The sequence below is a fragment of the Anneissia japonica genome, unplaced genomic scaffold (genome assembly GCF_011630105.1).
Source record: "Anneissia japonica isolate Jap-2015-1 unplaced genomic scaffold, ASM1163010v1 scaffold2293_len299155_cov175, whole genome shotgun sequence".
Lineage (NCBI taxonomy): Eukaryota > Metazoa > Echinodermata > Crinoidea > Comatulida > Comatulidae > Anneissia > Anneissia japonica.
Window position 1 is genome coordinate 139005 of NW_022694961.1, and position 14299 is coordinate 153303.

General features: G+C 36.7%; 1 protein-coding gene across 1 annotated transcript in view; it reads left to right on the forward strand.

The window, feature by feature from the left end:
- The window catches only part of LOC117101352 (multidrug resistance-associated protein 5-like), a 34435-nt gene that overhangs the window by 15850 nt on the left and 4286 nt on the right, over window positions 1-14299 (forward strand). Inside the window, exons 8-18 of the mRNA XM_033241325.1 lie at window positions 156-412; window positions 1330-1728; window positions 2132-2401; window positions 2650-2853; window positions 3986-4274; window positions 7574-7758; window positions 8559-8705; window positions 9577-9706; window positions 11497-11779; window positions 12296-12482; window positions 13731-14010. Coding sequence (XP_033097216.1) covers window positions 156-412; window positions 1330-1728; window positions 2132-2401; window positions 2650-2853; window positions 3986-4274; window positions 7574-7758; window positions 8559-8705; window positions 9577-9706; window positions 11497-11779; window positions 12296-12482; window positions 13731-14010 — 2631 coding nt within the window. The remainder of the gene's footprint in view (window positions 1-155; window positions 413-1329; window positions 1729-2131; window positions 2402-2649; window positions 2854-3985; window positions 4275-7573; window positions 7759-8558; window positions 8706-9576; window positions 9707-11496; window positions 11780-12295; window positions 12483-13730; window positions 14011-14299) is intronic.

Here is a 14299-nt window from a genome sequence, read left to right on the forward strand (position 1 = left end):
CCCATATACTCACCCATTTACCCATCATCTATCAATCCATTCACCCATCCAATTATCCATTAGTTTTAGCCCTGGACAAATTTATATAATTATTTTGATAATTTCCTTTGTTATTTTGTGGTTGTTTTCACAAGTATTTGTTTCTTTATGTCTAGGCATTAGGAAGGAAGAAAAAGGGACTCTAGAAAAAGCTGGATACCTTCAGAGTATTAGCATCTCAATCGCTCCAATCACTCCCAACATTGCAACAGTTTGCTGCGTACTGATTCATATAGGTTTTGGAAATACCCTCACAGCGTCTGAGGTTTTCACGCTGGTGGCTCTGTTAAACACACTGCGTTTTGTACTGGGACCTCTGACATGGGCCATTAGGTTACTTGCTGAAGCTGGCATAGCTGTCAGAAGAATGCAGGTAGGTTAGGATTTAAAGAATTACAGTTGTAGAATGGTAGTAGGCACACGAATGGCACATGCCTTTCCATTTGAGCGTGTTGGGTTCAAATCTTGCAATGGCAGAATTATTCTGCAGACTGAAAACATTGAGAATTTCCTCACAGAGCATTACACTTCTAATGGATCTTTCTGCTAAGCTCTACCTCTTGGATATAGTTGCTAAGGTCCCACAAAGCGACAGTGGTAGAAACATTCACAAACACATGCGGGTGCTTGTTAAGCATGTACGTATTTCAGCCTCTGTTGTGATTGGAATGCATTTAAACATTCCGTCAACCGAGTCGATGTGATTCGATTCCATGGAGATTAAATGTGGCGAAGCATGTGCGACATACCTTTTCTATTTCCACAATCCACACTTTGACTGCCACCAAACAATCAGTTGATGGCACCACATCATCATGCATAGTTGAGGCCCACGCAGAGCCTAGCTTAACTTTCCTGAACTGCCCGCCGAAAGGCTAGCTGTGTTAAGACTGTTACATATTAAGTAGTACTGTAGTAATACGAAAGGATCTTCTTAAATCCTGCATGAGTATTCGTAGATGGAAATCAGCATGTCAACTCGTTCGCTGCCAGTGAAAAGTATACTCATCATACAGAGGGTGCACTTGGCACAGGCAATAACAAGAATTTTCCTATTTCCAGTTTGCTCGTCTCCTAATTGTTTTCCCGCCAATTTAATAGACACACAATTTTGATGATTTGTGACGAAACGTAGTTTGGGAAAAGTATGCTTTCATATGTAAACTTTTTTTTGCATTTGGTGCAGAACTTGTACAAAAGGCGTGGCTTTAAACGTGTTAAAAATATGACCCAATAACATAACCAAAATTATACAAATTTAATTGTTTTATTTGTTCTTTATTATTAAAGAATGTTTTGATCATGGATGACATGCAGCCACTGCATTATATTAGTAAGGAGTCTAAATATGCTGTCATCTTGTCAGATGCATCGCTAGCCTGGGACAAACAAGACAAGAAAGAACCACAAAATCCTGGACAGAAAGGCAATAAAAAATCAAGCAATCAAAATAACCGCGCTGCGAAAAAACCTGTAGAAACCCAGGATGTATCCTTCCAGGTCGACATGCCAGAGGTTGATGAGAAACAGGGTGGCAACGGCATCCGGAGAGAGGTGAACCGACGTGGAAGTGTACCCATCGAAGAGTTGGATCGCATTCTGAAAGAAAGCACAAAGCCTAAACGTCTTCCAGTCTTGACGGAAGGTGTTGCTGAGGTTCTTCATAACATCGATCTCCATCTTGAAAAGGTAAATCAACAAAATTATTATTGACCACTCTTTGACGATACAAACTCTGTCAATGAGCTCATGTGCTTAAAAAATGCAAAAACAAACATATTTAATATTTAACGAAGCCCATATTCAGGTGGGGATGGAAGTGCAATGAGTGTGTGCACACCCCTCCAAATTAGAAAAAGGTCCACAAAGATTAAAAGGGAATCTTAAATCTTCACATTTTAATCAACAATTTTATTATTCAGTTTATCTCTATCTTAACCGTTTACTCACCCCAGTTTGTCCATCTTTCCACACCCCAATGGCAGTTCCTGGATACAGCCCTGATAATGTGTATATGGACATGAAAATATATTGATAATAATTTTTATAAAATTCATTTAGTTATTTTTCAATTACTTTATTACCTTTCCAGGGAAAATTGACCGGAGTTTGTGGAGCTGTTGGCAGTGGGAAGTCTTCCCTTATATCAGCTATTCTTGGTCAGATGCACCTCCTAGAGGGCGAATGCCTCATTAATGGCTCATTTGCATATTCAGCGCAAGAGGCTTGGATGTTCAATGCCACGTTACGTGAAAATATCCTGTTCGGCCGTGAATTTAATCAGGAAAGATATGAGATGGTGTTAGAGGCTTGTAGTTTAAAGCCAGATATTAAAATTTTGACAAATGGAGATGAAACAGAGGTAAAAATGTTTTTGAAAATTGTTTGGTTTAATATGTCAAATTATATATATGGAATGAATTTGACAATAACAACAATTTCTTATCCTTTATGATATAGTTTGCTGGTATTTTTAATATAAAATTCGTGAACTTATCTAGTTCTAAAAATCAGTTTAAATCCTAATGATGAAAATTGTCACTTGTCATATTTGTATTAATTGTAATAAATTTTACACTTTCTTGGGAAAAAATTGTTTAATTTGTTCAGATTGGTGAGCGAGGAATTAACCTAAGTGGTGGTCAGAAGCAGAGAATAAGCCTTGCAAGGGCGCTCTATGCTGATCAGGACATATACCTCCTTGACGATCCTCTTAGTGCGGTTGATGCTCACGTAGGACAACACATTTTCGAAAATTGTATAAAGACTGCCCTCAAGGATAAGACGGTTCTCTTTGTTACTCATCAGCTTCAGGTAAGGAATATAGAAAAATCAGCATTTGTATTATGGCTCATAGAATTAATAATATTAATGACAATTGCAAATAGAGTAGCTAGCTCAGTTGGTTAAACTGGTAGAAGCCACGGTGTGTGCCCTAATTAACGTGGAGATCTCTAAGTCCCCAGGTCCAATTCCCATAGCTACTTTTCTTGCGTTTCACCTGGAGGGCTGAAATGCAACTTTCCAAAGCACACCGTCTTTAGAATGAGACATTATTTTAAAGCCATTGGTTCTGTGTGCAAAGTGTTTCATGTGCACCTTAAAGAATACACTACACTCTTTGTAAGAGAGTAGGGGATTGTTTCCTGGTGTAGCAGAAGGACCCCACAGGTAATGTCTTCATGACTTTTGTGAAGTATCCTTGATGTGTATCACACAGAAGAAATCCAATCAAATCCAAAGATAACAATTACAGTAACAGTAATTAATCATTGTATTGATATCAAACTACTGTATTGTAGTAATTAAAATCAGTGTTTTTTTAACAATGTGGGGTATTTTGAACCAATACCAAAACGTGCCTTAAGCAGTGCTTAGCTTCTCCAGTTGTAGTCCTGGAAAAGCTGGTTGGGGACCAGCACACAGTATCCAGAACTGTTAAGTAGGGAGGCCAATCAGTTTCTGCATTGCAACGTATAAAAACATCACAGTACCTCTGTATTATTGGTTTATAAAAGAATAGTTTGATTCAGTATTAATTTGTTGTGTTGTGTGAATCATAATTCCCTTGTAATTAAGCCAATATTTGTTATGTTCTGGGATGTTTTGATTCAAAAGCAACAAATCTGCTTTAGGTGATGAGTTGCCTCCTTAGTTTTAGTCTTAAAAAAGCTGGTAGAGGGCAGCACACAGTATCCCGAACTGTCAAATAGGGAGCCAATCATTGTATGCTTTACAATGTATCAGAAGTCGCACATAAAATATTGGTTTATAAAAGAATAGTTCCATTCAGTATAATAGGATTAAAGATTGAAGTGAAGTGTTTCCTGTATTGCTTTATTCTGTTTCAGACTGCTACATATTTTTTACATTTTGTTTTATTATCTGTAAATCTGTGCTAACCTAACAGTCAGCTATAAACAAAACGTTAATCTCTTTCATTCAGTATTTGAAAGATTGTGATAACGTTGTGACAATGAAAGATGGGTTCATCGCTGAAATTGGAACCCATGACGAGTTAATTGCAGCGAAAGGCGAATACGCCCTCTTGATTGAGACGTTCCATGCAAAGCAAGAGAATGAAGAGGAAGAAGAAGAAGAGGTGGTTGAATTTGAAGGGGAGGAGGATGCCGCCTCTGTAGGCTCCGGAAGAACAGGCTCCTTCAAGCGATCTGTCAGTCGAATGTCATCAAAAAGTGTCAAAAGCGTTGAATCCATGGATATGGAAAATGAAGGTATGTCGCCCTTCCCTCTGACATAAACCTCTGTTCACACTGAAATATTTGATGTGACATATTTGTGTGATGTGCCCATATATTGGCATTTTGACAGTTATTTGTCAAATACAATTTGATAGTGTGAACAAAGCCATGTATGTTTTTTTTTTCAACGTGTATAAATATTATGCAAAACATAAAACATTACAAAAATTCACAAAAAAAAGAGAAGAGGACTAAGTAGAATATATACATATATCTCACAATCATTTAAACCTTTGATATTTATAAGTTTATGAGACGTTATTTTAAATCAATAATAATAATAATAATATTAATAATATTTATTTGGCATTCAAGATATATATCATTTGCCAGGAAATAGAATAGGCAGTAAAGCCTGTACAAAACAATTTGCTCTCTTTCCTCTGTACGAAGCACAGTGAGCTTCACAAGAAACTGTAATGCTGTCTTATAGAACATCTGCTGAATTTGACTTCTGCCCTGGGGTGGATTGCTATAAGCAGTCTTTAGACGGTCTTAACGGTTAGCTGGCTATAATCGTGACGTCACTACTGGTCTATGATTATAGACCATTGCTATACAGCAGTCTAATCAGTTAGCCTTTTTAAATTTTAAAGCCTACTCGGAGGAGGCTTAAAACGGTCTTAAATCATTTTCATCCTGGCGATTAATTCAACAGTGCAAGGACAAGACCTAGGCCTAGAACGTGAAAGTCGGAGAATCGAACAACGAATACTCCGCACACTTCTCAGCGTCTGTAAAAATAGGTCTAAGGCGTTTATTTACATCCATTTCGATACGTTGCCCTCCATCTTACGTTACCAGGGAGTGGTTGTTTGCGTTTCAATACTCAAATCGGTCTTAGGGAAGACTGTTTTATAGCAATGGTCTTAGAGGAATGACTTTAGTAAGACTGCCTCAGTGATAAAGCCGGCTTTATTCGAGGAGTTAACCAGAAAAGACCGTTTTATAGCAATCTGCCCCTGGTCCATGAAAAGAAGAAAAAAAAATTGACGTTCAGGTAATTTTACATGACGACTGTGTACATATAATATAATTCTGTGTCTACTATTCTTCAAATATGCTACTTACACAGATGACTCCTTTGATGAGAAGGGTAAGTGAGACTCGCTGTTAATGCGGTAATTTTGGTTTTCCCATTGGTGTTATCCAATTAAAATAGAACTCTTTCTACCCACATTTTGTTGTTCCAATAGTAAAAAGCACAACTTCATGTTTTAATATTTGGGGCTTACCATGCCAAAACCAGCATCAGTGACCAAAACGAGAGAGATTACTTGTTAATATATTCATATTCTCACCATTATAAGCTATCAAATGACAGATAATTGATTGGAATTGACCTACCTGTACTATTGCCAAAATGATGGCTTCTCTGTACAAAGGTATTCAATACAGTACTGCCACATTCTCTTGCTAATAGGCAGCTTTCGATATGCATGAATCTATCTATGCAGATAACGTAGGACGCCCGGTAGGACGGTCACGCATGAGTGAATATCTTTTAGCGTCGCGTCTTCGCGTAAATCGAAAGCTCCCTATTTACTCAGTTTAACATTTAGCGACTGTACGCTGGTTTCGGGATGGCAACCCTCATTCTATCTATACTGAAGCCTGGTGTCCATAAAATCGGTTCGCCAACTCTTTTGGCGATGCTGATTGGTCAGTTGAATCAGGGAGCGTTCCCGATTGTGTCGGGGACAGCTACGTAGTGCAACGGTTGCATTGAAAACGCTATAGCGACTGTGTAGCGATTCTATGGAAACCAGGCTTCACATAGTGTTTTTTCCAGTGGCAAAACCCTCACTATGTGTTGTGTTCATCCAGAAGAAAAAAAACTGCTTATGAACAGTCCAGTGCATGATTCTAATAATGTTATTATTATTATACTTTATTCAAAATTCAAACCAATTCTATCAAAATTTGTAACAAATTGTGACCCTTAAGGTCAAATTGCATGTTATATTACAAAAGGTAGATAATTAAAAATTACAGTATTCACAATCTTGAAGCATTTGTGTTGGTAGTAACTCAAAATGCATGCTGTTTAATATTTTTGTATTGATATACGGTATGTTGATTGTTGTTTTGCTGTGCCTTAAAGCACATGCCTATTTTGTATTGGTTTTCAAAATTATGATTTTAATGGGTATATCACAGTATATGTATGTATAACAGTAAATGCCCACTAACAGAAAAACAGAGAAAAGAGTATAGAAAATTGCAAGAAGCCCGACTGCCCTGATTTTGTATGCACGCAATGGAACATTAAAAAAAAAATACAGCCACAAGATAGGGGGCGCCCAGTTAGAATTTGTATACAGTTCGTTCGAAAACTCATCTTTAAGGAGGCGCCCCCTTCCTGGCAGCACTTTTTGAAATAGCTATTACGTTCCAAGGAAACCATGACAGTCAGACCTTTTGAAGTTCTATACTCCTTGAGTATATGCACAGAACACCTTTGAAGGTGATTTTTACTTACAACTCACTGACTACTATAGTTTTTGGCAATCTTTTACCTATTCCTAATTGAAAAAAATGTAATAAAATACAAATTAGCTGTTCTTCATATAATAATAATATTAATAATAATAATATTGTAATAATAATAATAATAATGATAATGATAATAATAAATAATAATATAGATTGGAGCAGTCACTCTATAGAGTGCATATCTTCGCCATGTGCCTGAATACTGAACAATACGCGGCCGTGTATGATGGGTAAAAGTCAAAAAGTCCTGTCTGTCATGAATCATCCGTTCGTAGCTTATTAAATATTAGACCGCAATAAGTACCGAATAATAAAGAGAATGGATATCATGTTATATTATTTCCATTATTTTCTGCCTGTACCTGACTACCGAGCAATACGCAGGCTGTGTATGATGGGCGATTCCATTATTTTTTACTTGTACCTAAATACAAAGCAATACACAGGCTGTGTATGATGGGCGATTCCACTATTTTCTGCCTGTACCTGAATACCGATCAATACTCAGGCTGTGTATGGTTGACAATTCCATTATTTTCTGCCTCTACCTGAATACCGAGCAGTATGCATGCCATGTATGATTGGTGATTCCGTTAAATTCTTTTATGCACAAGGGTAAAAGAAAAACAATTTTCCATGACCTTGACCTTGCCTTTGGCATCAAATGTTTTTATTATCTATATGATGTTAATGTCCTTCGAGGTGATAATTACTGAGGAAACAGATATAATCATAAACAGCAACATTACATAACTGATATCTCTTATTATTTGCAGGTCAGCTGATTCAGAAAGAGCAGCAGGGTGAGGGCGCTATCAAGGGCGTTACCTTCAAAGGCTACATTAATGCCATGGGGGGTGTTCTCATGACTGTTATTTTGCTGAGTGTCTACGTCTTGATGATAGGTTCCCTGTCCTTCAACAACATTTGGCTCAGTATCTGGCTTGACGCTGGTAGTGGGGTAAGTAGGCCTACAGTAGCAATACTTTAGATAGAGGTTCCAAATTGGGAGAAGATACTTTTTGTAAGATCTAGTGTATGGACATTTTTTTTAATACATCTTATTGTATATTACTGCATATGATGATGCCCATTTGACAGCAAGCTTTAGAAAGACAAAAAAAAAAGCATGCAAATTTTCTGGAAATTCTTTCTTACTCGTGTGGAATGTGGGTGATTTCAGAGAGACTTGCGTGACTTGTGGGGTACTTCGGCTCTGTTCCCTCTAATCAAATTTTATGTGACAAATATGCTTTACATATACTTTAATTTTTATTTCACTTGTCTCTTAACTACAACAAGTGCCGGGGACCAAGGAGGCCAAGGCCTGTCATCAGGCCCCCCAGACTAATCTTAAATACTACATAATTACTGATCGTAAATAACAAAAATAACAACCTTCATTTATTAGGCATGTTAGGAAAGTTAATTCTGATATGCCCATATTTGGGTGTAATATGACATATATGGGCACATCATGACTATATATGGGCACATCATGACTATATATGGGCACATCATGACTACTGTATATATGGGCATATCACATAAAATTTGATAGTGTGGACAAAGATTTATATAGCCTGGAGTATTACACAAGAACAATTGGCAGTGTTTGAATTGAAAACCTGTTGAGTATTATTGTAGATCATTTGCCACTGAAAGAATTTTTTTTCACAGCTTTTATATCTACTAATGGATTTTGAAAATCAAGTTTTGATGCTGATATACTTTAGTATTTTCACCTTTATTTTCTTACAGAACACAACAATTATTGTAAATGGTACCGAAGTGATAAGTGATAGTATAGCGGACAACCCAGATTTGAATTTCTATACTCTTGTTTATGGACTTACTCTTGTTGCCATTATAATATTCGCAGCATGCAAGAGTGGAATATTTGCAAAGGTAATATTCACACAAATATTTCTCACTTTATTGAATGTTTGCCTCCATACTACTACTTTGCTCTGTTATCTGTGAGCTGTTGTGATAAAATGAGTTATTAGGGAGCTTTTGATTTGTGGGACAACGCGACGCTAGAACGGATTCACTTCTACCTGGCGTCCTACATTCTCTGCATACATAGATTTGGCCAAATTGCATTCCAGAATCTTCTCGATGAGGTGACCTTAACGTTCTTGCATGCGCAAATGACTTTTAGTGACGTCATTACCGTTGTCGTGCAATAAAAAGCTCCTTATTGATATACTGTATTTAGAAAGATGGCTGTATAAGCCATGTTTTTGTCGTTAATCAGGTCAGGATCCTAGGTTGAGTATAGCTTCAAAAACACATTTAACTTAATAGGTAACTCAACTCAAAATATGTCAAAATATCACTTCAGATATTTTTTCTTAAATTAAAGACCACTTTTGAGACTGGGATAGCCATGGTCTTTAAAAGCTTTGGTTTCTAATTAGAATAATAAATGTAAAAAAACATTTGTTTATTTGGGGCAACAGCAAAGTGGTCTTTAATTGGAGGTGGTCTTTAATTGGAGGCGTATTTAATTTGAGGGAGACCTGTATATCAAATTCACTTGGCATACCACAAGACTAGTTATGACACCTCACATTTTTTTCCTGTTAGTAATTGACTTTAAGGCAGAACATTGGACCAACTTGGTTGTTAGCAGTTCTGTTTGCGGAGTAACAAAACAGATTTTTTGAATGGATTTTTTTATTTGAATGACAACTGAAAATATTATCTGTAGTTTTTAAATTTTGAGTATTTGTGAGGTTTCGTTAACTAAGTAAATACCTTTATTGCTTCACAGTTGACCCTCCGGGCGTCGTCTAACATGCATGATGACTTGTTCCGCACAGTGTTTCGCTGTCCAATGAGTTTCTTCGATACGACTCCAACTGGTCGAATATTAAATAGGTTCTCCACAGACTTAAATGAAGGTATGAATTTAAGTATATCTGGTTTCTTGAATATCCTAATTAGGCCAAAAAAATTATGTTTGTTTGCCCTTCTCCACCCGCCCCTAACTCACTGAAAAAAATAGGGGCGGAATAACAAAAAAATTAAAAAAAGCTTTTAGCTTTTTACTTTACAAATAAAAAAAAAATGTGACTGAATTTACTTTTATTTTTTGCCAGATGCCCTACAAATTTTGTCTAAAGTTGTTGTCTGATGTAAGATATTGCCATTCTAGGCTGCTGTGGGTTATTTTTACTCCATCTGATGAGTATCTTTAAAAAAAAAAACTAAATAAGACAAAAAGACCTTTTCCAACCAGCCCCTATTTATCATTTAAAAAAAAAAAAATGGCAAACAAACAATTTATTTTTTTTTGGCCTTAAGAGATTTATAATGGGAACCTATGTCATGGATAATTGAGAAATAATTGAATTTATTTAAGTTTAACACTTTTATACAGTAGGTGTGTATATTAGTAGATTTAGATACTTATGTAGTTATACCTGCCTTAAAGCTGGGCACTTACTACTTCATACGACGTTTGGCCAACAAATCCTACACCACTCCCTGTGGGCGTCAGATAACACGACGCCGTCTATCCCACTCCACTCCCTGTGGGTGTCGGACAACACGATGCCGTCTATCCCACTCCACTCCCTGTGGGCGTCAGACAACATGACGCCGTCTATCCCACTCCACTCCCTGTGGAGGTCAGACAACACAACACTGTCTATCCCACTCCACTCCCTGTGGGCGTCAGACAACACGACGCCGTCTATCCCACTCCACTCCCTGTGGGCGTCAGACAACACGACGCCGTCTATCCCACTCCACTCCCTGTGGAGGTCAGACAACATGACGCCGTCTATCCCACTCCACTCCCTGTGGGCGTCAGACAACAAGACGCCGTATATCCCACTCCACTCCCTGTGGGGGTCAGACAACACGACGCCGTCTACTGATTGTCAGTGACTGTCTGAACAGAATGTCATTAAAAAATGTCCATTGTGCGCATGTACTCCATAGTCGGCGATTCTATGGAGAAATTTTTGCTCAACCTGGCAACTGTCGTCACTAAGGGACTTTCTTTCCACAATTTACCATGGCTATTTCTATTGTACAATATATAAATAAATATTACAGTATTAGTAGATCGCTACTATAATTCTGCATAATATGACTAGTTAAAAATGTTACTGTTCAATAGTTGTAACTAACAACACACTCCATGACCACACCAGTTCCCACCGACAACACTCAAACGTTATATATAGATAGATATATAGATAGAGATCTTTCTTTACTTCTGAATACTTAATCAATTTACATTGTTCTTCCTTATGGTAGGGTTAATATTCAAAAACATCTTAAGATTATGTAATAATACTTTAAGAATTTATTACTAAAAAAAAAAAGCAAAATGAACAGTTGTAAATGAAATCAAATTTTTGAAAGAATGAAAAGTTAAAGAATTTAATAAATTGCATGTATCTGAGGGAAGATTGTTCCAAAGGTTAACTGAGCGGTGAATGTTTTTCCCCAAAATTTATTGCCATTGTCAATTAAGTGTGCTATTGCATCATTGATGCTCTTGTTTATTGTATTATCTTTGTCACTGTTATTGACTTTTGACTGTTAATATCTATGATATTCATGTTAAATTTATGTCTGAAATAAATGCAAAGAAATTATTTACAATTGTATGCTGTTATATTTATAATCTATTCATATATATTAAAGATTTTTATAATTCTTTTATATTTTATTTTAGTTGACACACTTCTACCTTTGAATCTTGAATTGTTTCTTCAAAACTCACTTATTGTCCTGTTTGCATTACTCGTCATCGCCTTTGTATTTCCATATTTTCTCATCGCGGTTGTCCCTCTCGCCTTGGTGTTTGCTTTTATTCTGACTCTGTACCGACGTGGGATACGCGACTTGAAAAGAATTGAAAATGTCTGCCGATCACCATACTATTCACACATTAGTGCAACAGTCCAGGGTCTTTCAACAATACATGCATATAATAAAACCAGTGAATTCATAGAAAGGTAAGTCAGCTTAATAACAATTTAAAAAGATTTATTTTATAGCCTTTATATCCTCGGTATTCAACCCCTGGCCCGTGGGCCAAATTCAGCCCACCAAATATGTTTATCCAGCCCACGGGACATCTAGGGATGTCTGTTTTCAAAATTTGCTCACCTCAGCCCCACCAAATTTAGGATTATATTGGGGATATCATATTCCTCGTTTGGGAATTTCTGGCTTGGCATTGTTTTTATGTACTTGGGTGAATTCATTTTGTGCTCAAAAAAATTCTAGTGGTTGGGTAGGACAACATGGGGTGCAAGATTTTGTTATCCCCAGCCCTACCACCTTATGCTACTGCATTCCCTCATTTTGACAAACTTGAGTACAGGTGGCATTACCACAAGTGACAGACTAGTTATTTGTTTTTTAATGTGTCTTTTTTTGTTTGGTGATGTCTGATAAACCTTGTTTTTTTTTTTTGAGTGATCTGTGCCTGATAATTATGTTTATGTAATTTTGTAATCTCTCTTCAGATTTAAAGAATTGCTCGACTACCAGTCTTTGCCGTACCTTTTGTTCCGTATCTCTACTCGATGGGCAGGTATCCGACTTGAAACAATTGTGATTATCATCTCGACCCTCACTAACCTTCTGATTGTTATTTTCAAGGACAACATCTCTCCTTCAGACGCTGGCCTTGTTGTATCATATACTGTCCAGGTGGGTGTCAATTACTGTATTTATTCAAATAAACACCCCGCTTTGAATAAACACCCCCAAAAAATGCCCCCTCGAATAAAAACGCTGCAGTGGTCATTCAAAAGACAATTTGTTATATTTCAAAATATTTATTTATATGTATTTAAAAATGTTTCTTACTGACAGTTAGTTTTTCTGTTTTTTTGCTTTGTTTTTTTTTACTGTAAAATATCTATGGAACCATGAAAGAGTTATAACTCCATGATACTTGACAAAGCTAAATTTATTATATATATATATTTGTGAATGGGAACCAGTAACAACACCCCTTTACAAAAATAGAACTATTCATTATGCCTGGTACACTTTAAAACAACCCTTCAAAATTATTTTATCATCAGCATAATCTAGATAATTATACTTAAATTATAAATTCAGGTGTGTCTGCATAGACAGACCACTATTATAAACTTTGATTTATTTAATTTTAATTTGGAATGTAATTATCATTATTATAGAGCCTACTAAAACTAAAATGCTCCCTTGAACATCCCAAGAAAGTAGTAGCGCAGTCCACTCCCATACCCTAAAGCAGTCCTCCTTTGTAGTCTTATAAGTAGGCGATCTGATAGTGTATAACTGATAGACCACCAAATCAATCTAACAACAATTATCTTTACGTTCCACAAGACAGTCAAACTCTCTCAGGTTATCTGTTCCTCAAATTCTGCATGTTCATACCATCAAACATTCTTTTTCTTTCGCCGCTACGGAATTAGGGAGTTTTCGGTTGCACGACGGCAGTAGGACGTAGAACGTAATGACGTCACTAAAAGTCATCTGCGCATGCGAAAACGTTAAGGTCACTTCGTCGAGTAGATTCTGGAATGCAATTTAGCCAAATCTACATCGGCGGTCACGCATGAGTGATTCCGTTCTAGCATCATATCGCACAAATCGAAGGCTCCCTATTATTGAACTCTCTTCCACCATGGAGGTATAAATACATTTATTTTATAACTCCATACTTTCATCTAAACTTAGATCAACTTCTCATACTGATGCATTCAAGACCCTCCTTAAAGCCTCTAATCAATAATTCTTGTACAGTATCTTTAAGCGCCAGTGACATACTATTATCTAACAGGTGCTATACAAATTCTCCATTGTATTTATTATAACATAAAACTAATGATCTATGTGATTTCAGTTTAAGATTTAAGATTTTGTATTATAGATTCTATGTTTAAACTATTATTGCCTTCACAGATAACTGGGATGTTCCAATTTTTAGTTATAATGGCTTCAGAGACTGAAGCACGTTTCACTTCTGTCGAGAGAATCTTAAATTACGTACGCGATTTAAAACCTGAGGCGCCAGCTACTATAGAAGAAACAAAACCAACTGCAGAATGGCCACAGAAAGGCAAAATACAATTCAAGAACTATAAGATGCGCTATAGGGATGGGCTCCCTCTTGTGTTGAAGGGTGTGAACATAGAAATTAAGCCGCAGGAGAAGATTGGAATTGTGGGTAGAACTGGTTCAGGTACTACAGAATGCATTCATTTTCTGAAGTATTTTCCTTGTTTTTTTTTTATCTGACTTGTACGTAAAGTTTCAAATGTTCTCAGACCTTAATTATTAATAAATAATTAACATTTTCTGTTCAGTAAAGGCCAAAGGTTGTACGGCGTTGTACATTGTAGCCCGACGCAATTAATCAACGGGGACCGTTTTTAGGTTGTTGTGAGAATATTAAACATGTTTTGTATTCTACAACATGATTGTCCCTGATGCAGACCTATCGCATTTAACACAGACCTGACACGACAACA